The sequence below is a fragment of the Etheostoma cragini genome, chromosome 10 (genome assembly GCF_013103735.1).
Source record: "Etheostoma cragini isolate CJK2018 chromosome 10, CSU_Ecrag_1.0, whole genome shotgun sequence".
Lineage (NCBI taxonomy): Eukaryota > Metazoa > Chordata > Actinopteri > Perciformes > Percidae > Etheostoma > Etheostoma cragini.
The window spans coordinates 28672918-28680022 of record NC_048416.1 but is presented as its reverse complement, the minus strand read 5'-3'; the positions used below and the strand labels follow the sequence as shown (position 1 = coordinate 28680022).

At 41.4% G+C, this 7105-nt stretch overlaps 1 protein-coding gene across 2 annotated transcripts in view; it reads right to left on the bottom strand.

Annotated features, from left to right (window-relative positions):
* Positions 1-3369: 3369 nt before the first annotated feature.
* Positions 3370-7105, bottom strand: part of LOC117952318 (protocadherin-1-like) — a 142248-nt gene continuing 138512 nt past the window's right edge. For both annotated transcript variants that reach the window (XM_034884521.1, XM_034884522.1), the window contains one exon: positions 3370-4344. In XM_034884521.1, coding sequence (XP_034740412.1) covers positions 3908-4344 — 437 coding nt within the window. In that variant the 3' untranslated portion in view covers positions 3370-3907. The remainder of the gene's footprint in view (positions 4345-7105) is intronic.

Below are 7105 nucleotides of genomic sequence, written 5' to 3'. Positions count from 1 at the left end.
CCCCCCCACACACACACACACACACACACACACACACACACACACACACACACACACATCTAGCCTCTGCACATCAAAGCCAAATGTGTACAATAGAAACCAATTAAGCACAGAGCTGAAATGGGTGAGCACGACAAACTAAAGAAAAAAAACTACAAAAAGAGAGCGGCCGAATGAGGCAATCCGATTGGCTTGGTGAAGGCGATTCTATGCCTAAATATACGACCCCTCCGTGGCCCCCACCTGACCCCTCCGTGACCCCTCCGTGGCCCCCTCGTGACCCCCCCGCGGCCCAGTTTTGCTGTGCGTTGAGACTTTGAAGGCGTCGCAGCCCTGAGGCGGTGCTTTTGATGTTCCCTCTGTGATTGTGAAGGGTGGATGTTCACATCACATCACACACACGCTGCAGAAAAACAAACGACAAGTCATTTAGTCTCGTAGTCGTTCTCTGCCAAAAGGGGCGAGATAATCCCGCTTGTTCCCACTGCGGCTTTCTTTGTTTCAGGAAATGTAGAAATTAGAAATAACTACATTTGCGAATATGAGGACAAGTTCTCCTTGAGGAAGAGGTGCGCTTGCTAATTTTTGTTTTGTTTAACACCTTTAAAGGAGACCTGTTATTTACCTTACACACACACGAATATGCATATAAATGTGTATATATTGAATTCCCATTCAAAGGAATAAGGTGGATAGTTTAGACAGCAGCACACAATGCACACGTTAGAGAAGAGGTTGTTATATCTCTACGAAGTTTTGGATCCACGTTGGGTTCACACGCTGAGGTTTGAGAGAGATGTACGTGTGATATAGTAAAATAGAAACTCCTACTCACTTGACTCATTAATTGGAAATTGAACTACTCTGTCTTACTCTTTGCTTTGTTCCAAGACTTCAGGACTCAGAGAGAGACTAAATGACTTGTTAGGGAGACTTTTCACTCAGTGTGCCTTTCCTTTCATCCATCCATCCATCCATCCATCCATCCATCCCGTCTCTGCTGGTGTGCATCACTCCAGGTGAAATCTTCCATTACCCTGTGCAGCCATTAACACGAGGCCCAGACTGAACGCACTTCCAAACTCGCTCTCTTTCACCGGCGCAAATTATCGCCGGTAATGTGCAGAGCCTCGGGCTGTAATCAGAGTTTTCTCTGCCGCGCTGTGTAAAGAGGGTGTTAGTGGACTGAAGCATGTACAGGTGTCATTAATCCTGGGTTTGTGTGTGTGTGTGCGACTGCAGCACCGCAGGAAGCAGGAAGCTAACAGGTTTAATAAATACTTCTGCTAAATGCCAAACGGCCCGGCCTCACACTGAGGAGCTAAAGAGGTGGGAACTTATCAGGGGCGGGCGACACTGACCAGAGAGCTTTACCCTTAAGCTGAAAAAACCCAGCGGGGGAACATTTACCACGGTGACGCAGAACAACACACTCCAACCACCACAGCTGTGACGCGTGGAAGGAAACAGCCGCTCTGTGCAACTGTTGAAGGTCCAATGTGTGGGAATCTGTCCCGTCAGGCGTTGAGATCGTATACAGCAATCAGCTCTCTCGCACCACGCAGTTCAGAGCACGTGCCACAGCTACGGTGGCCTTCAGGCTTCAAAAAGCCGTCTCTCTTGCTCCGTTCAATCTCCTTTTTCTTTTTCAGGGTGAAGAAGAAGAAGATTGTTCCTGAAAATCTGGATTTGAAATTTTGCACGAAATTCGGCATATCGTAAATTCTAATTTGTTTTTGATTTTTTCTAAAAACAGCTTGATAAGAGTTCCAGATGATACGCATGTTTTCCTGAAAGTTTGAATGATGAATTATTACTTTTTGTTGAACTCAGAGTGCACGCTAGGGGGCGCTATGGAGCCCCCCTGGCATCACCCGAGCCCAATCACTGCAGATCACTTTTCATAGGTCTGACATGTGTTCCCCACATGCTAAAGCCCTCAAAAATGACAGCAACGGTCCGGAATAATAATAATAATAATGATAATAATAATAATAATTATTACTATATGACAGAAAGTTAGTTTTATAAGTCCAGCATCTTTAAATTTATCGTGAATGATTATGTTCCCCAGAGCATAAACTAATAAAAAACATTTTGGTGGTGTGATTGGACCGATCTTTCTTTTAGCTCCACCCTCAGGTAAATATTGGGATATTGGGAAATTAGGAAATGACAAAATTCCAAGCTTTTCTGGGACATTTAAGGATCACATTCCTGATTAAACTTGAGTCGGTTTGGTTTAAAATGTTTTGTTCTGACCAACAGTTCACAACCTAAAGATGTTAAGTTAAGGATGATATAAAACAGCGAGTTTCCACACTGAAGTCAAGCTGGAACAAAAAATGTTTGACACTAAAATTGTAAGATTTGGTCGGTTATCAAAATGGCCGCCGATGTGTTGTTGTTTTTGGTTGACAGACTAAAAGCGTCAGCTCCACACACCGAAGTCACGACAACGTGAGCGTGACTTCATTGACGCGTGAGAACAGGATTCCACGTGTGACACACAGGTGGAAAAGTACTTTTAACAATGGAAAATGATCATTGGATTTTACTACTGACAAGAGCATTAATGTTATAATCGGTACTCACTCGCTGACGAATCGGGAGAAAGAAAATAATAATAATAATAATAATAGTAATAATAATAATAATAATAGTACTAATAATAATAATAGCTTCACCTCTACACACCGAAGTCCCGACAACGTGAGCGTGACTTTCCACGCGTTGACGTGTGACAACAGTCGGAAAAGTAATTTTTAACAATGGAAAACGATCATTGAATTTTCACTGTGACAACCCGAAATATGTCTTCATGTGACTTTTTTTGGGACGGCTGAAAAATCACACGCATTCATGTTGACTTTTCATGTCATGGTGTACTACTGACAAGAGCATTAATGACATAATCGGTACTCAGCTTTGGCCGATTCGCTGACGAATCGGGTGTCGGTGCACCTCGAAGGATTCTGTCCCCTCATAAATCCAAAATTGAAGTGTCGTGAAGTTGAAGAGGAGCGAAAGAAAACAATAAAAAAAGTCTTTGTGTTTGCAACTCGGCACCGTCGGTGATGCTCCAGAGTCCGGGTTCCTGTGGCGTAGGCGTCGTTTCTCGGTCCATCGATCGGACGCGAGGTTGCGATCCGCCACTGTTCGTAGTATTTACAGCTCTGTACACTGAGAAAAGACGTCGTCACTGCAACAGAAAAATAACCCGCGGAGGTTGGATGACAGGCGTGTGGGAAAACGAGAGCCCGGTTGATTTGATGCAACTTGGCTGAAAAAATGGATTTTCCCGGAGACTCGGCAGAGTCGACGGAGCAAAATGGAAATGAAAAATCAAACAAATCCCAGTTTAAAAAAGTTCAGGATAGATAGCGTCACACAGTACACGTAAGTAGGATTTACAAATACTTCTTCCCCTCCCTTTCTCCCACCGAAGTTTGTTTTTCTTTTTCTACTCCGACACAGCAAAATAGCCTAAAGCGACGCACACAAGATCCAACTCAAATACGTGAGTAGCTAAATAGTTTCCCATTAAATTATCACAACAATGTAGTTTACATTCCTTCCGCGGCAGCAGCGGGAGCCGCGTGTTTTCTTCCATTGATTTTAATTAATTCTATTTTACATTTGATTGGTTTCTAGAGGAGGGTGGTGGCGTTGGTGGTGGAGGTGGAGGTGGTGGTGGTGGTGGTGGGCGAGGGTCTAAAGCCTTGTACGTCGGATGCAGTTATAAAAAGGAAGAAAGGGGGAGTCGGTGCTGCGGCACAGCGAGTATTAGGCACAGGGGGCGGCAGTGAAGGGGCGGGACGGGTGGTGGCGAGCAGCGACGGAGGGACGATGAGGGGTGTAGGGGGGAGGGGGATCTTGAGATTCAAGGTGGAGAAGAGCTGCGCCTTCACAGGTAGATCTCCCTCTTGGAGGTCTGGCCGGTCGGAGTGTTGGCCGAGTGGTACTCCACCGCCTGGCTCAGCGGGATCTCCTCCAGACCACAGTCTTTACCGGACGAGTCTCCGCCCCTTGGGTAGGCACTGTTGTAGGGCGTCATGAACCGCATGTTGGTCACTTTGGCACCACCACCACCACCGCCGCCGCCGCCGCCGCCGCCCGTCCCGGGCTCCTCCGTCATGGGCCTGGGGCTGCCGTTGGCCATCAGCTGCTCCTGCCCGTCCATCTCCTGGTAAGGCACGAAGGTGGAGAGCTTGGGGGCGTTCTTGCACACCTTGCGGGTCGGGGAGGGCTCGCCGGGCATCCAGCAGGAGTCGGAGTGGCCGAACTCGGTGCACTCGTGGGTGCAGTTACCGGTCATCGCCACGTCGGGGAGGGGCCTGAGGTCTGCAAGGAGAGCACGACAGAGACAAGGAGAGGGTGAGTAACATGGAAAACAAAGATGGAGATGAAGGTGAGACTCCTAGAGAGGCAACTGTCCATATCTGCTGTTCTCGGACCCGTGCAGAACCGGGCTGTTCTGATTTACCCTCGTGTGTTCTTCCCGTCTTTTTCAACCCTTTTGTGTCTTTTCCCTAATAATTCCCTAATTTTTTTTTGGCACCTTTTCAATGTTTTTTGACCTTTTCTGAGCATTTTGAAATCTTTGTTTTCCAACTTTTTAAAGCTTTTGTTTTTACATTTGTCATTAGTTTTTTTTTTTTTTTTTTTTTTTTTTAACCTTTTTGTCAATTGGTTGACAAAAAGTCAGTTTTTTTACTTTTTTTATCCATATACATTTTCCAATATGTTCATTTTTTTTTTCATTCTTTTTTTACATTTGTCAAACAAAAATTCTGTTATACATTTTTACAAATGTTTAAAGCTTTTGTTTTTTTTACATTTGTCACTTTTGTCACATTTTTGTCACTTTTTTTGTTTTTTAAATTCTTTTTTTAATTTATTTTGAACATTTTTTTTGTCACACACACAAGTTCTTTTATCAATTACTTTTATCCTCCAAAATTGACCAAAAAAAAACAAAATTCCATGGAAGTAGTGATTATTTATTTACCTTGCAAGGAGCGTTTTTTTTTACAATTATTTTAAAAGAAACCCACATTTCTGATATGGAAACCTTTTGAAAATGGGTCAAATTTGACCTGAAGACCACGGAGGGTGAACTATTCGTACATATAGTTACAAAAAGAAGTAATGCACTCTATTTGGTGTGTATTCCACGTATTTGTTACCACAGTGACTGCTGTATAAGAGCATGAAGATCCTCGTAGGGAGGAGGTCGGGGCAATAAATTACAATGAAACTGTAGTAGTCATCACTGTAATTGATTCGTATGTATATGTATCATATGTAATTTAGTTAATATCCACTGTAATAAGGATATCATTTGTTGTGCATACATGTTTGTACAACATCACAGGAAACCCTTTATGAACATTTGTGGCCTGAACAACATGCACTGCCTTGCATATCCTCTATTGTACATTTCTATGATACACCAGTAATTTAGCTTCTGTCTTTTATTTGGTAATTTTTCATCTTTGTCTCTCTTTTATTGATATTTATGATGTTTTTGTTGTTGCATTGTCTTGTACATGGCTGCTTGTTTTTTCTACTTTGTCTCTCTTTTATTGATATTTATGATGTTTTTGTTGCTGCTGTTGTCTTGTGTACAGCTGCTTGCTTTTGCTCTGTGGTTTTGTTGTTTAATGCCCGGCTGCAGAACAATTTCCTTTGAGATAATAAAGTTAAGAGTTAAAGTTGACTGTAAACAGAAGTGTATTTGACAGAAAACAGATTAAGGTTTCCAGACACAAACATTGGTATTTCTGTGTGTAAATGTTGTTTTTAAAAACAACAACAACCTGAGAGTGCAGGGTCACACTCACACGTGGTTAGGAACGAGGTACAGTTACTGGAGAATTTTTTTTTTTTTTTTAAATGAGTAGTTTTAAAATACACTATACTTTTTACTTTTACCTGAGTAGAAACTGACTTCCTCCGCTACATCTGGCTACAATGAGCGCCTTACTCCTTACCCCCCCGCCTTGTTCCCTAAGGTACAAACCTGGCAAACGTTATATATAATAAATACATATTCTTGCTAGGGTTAGTATGTATGTATGTATGTATGCATGCATGTATGTATGCATGTATGTATGCATGTATGTATGTAGGTAGGTATGTATGTATGTATGCATGTATGCATGTATGTATGTATGTATGTATGCATGTATGTATGTAGGTAGGTATGTATGTATGTATGTATGTATGTATGTATGTATGTATGCATGTATGTATGCATGTATGTATGTATGCATGTATGTATGTAGGTAGGTATGTATGTAGGTAGGTATGTATGTATGTATGTATGTATGTATGTATGTATGTATGTATGTATGTATGTATGTATGCATGTATGTATGTAGGTAGGTAGGTAGGTATGTATGCATGTATGTATGTATGTATGTATGTATGTAGGTAGGTATGTATGTATGCATGTATGTATGTATGTATGTAGGTAGGTAGGTATGTATGCATGTATGTATGTATGTATGTATGTATGTATGTATGCATGTATGTATGTATGTATGTATGCATGTATGTATGTATGTATGTATGTATGCATGTATGTATGTATGTATGCATGTATGCATGTATGTATGCATGTATGTATGTATGTATGCATGTATGTATGTATGTATGCATGTATGTATGCATGTATGTATGTATGTATGTATGTAGGTAGGTATGTATGTATGCATGTATGCATGTATGTATGTATGTATGCATGTATGTATGTATGTATGCATGCATGTATGTATGTATTTATGTATGTATGCATGTATGTATGTATGTATGCATGCATGTATGTATGTATGTATGTATGTATGCATGTATGTATGTATGCATGTATGTATGTATGTATGCATGCATGTATGTATGTATGTATGTAGGTATGTATGTATGCATGTATGTATGCATGTATGCATGTATGCATGTATGTATGCATGTATGCATGTATGTCTGCATGTATGTATGTATGTATGTATGTAGGTAGGTATGTATTTATGCATGTATGCATGTATGTATGCATGTATGTATGTATGTATGCATGTATGTATGTATGTATGCATGTATGTATGCA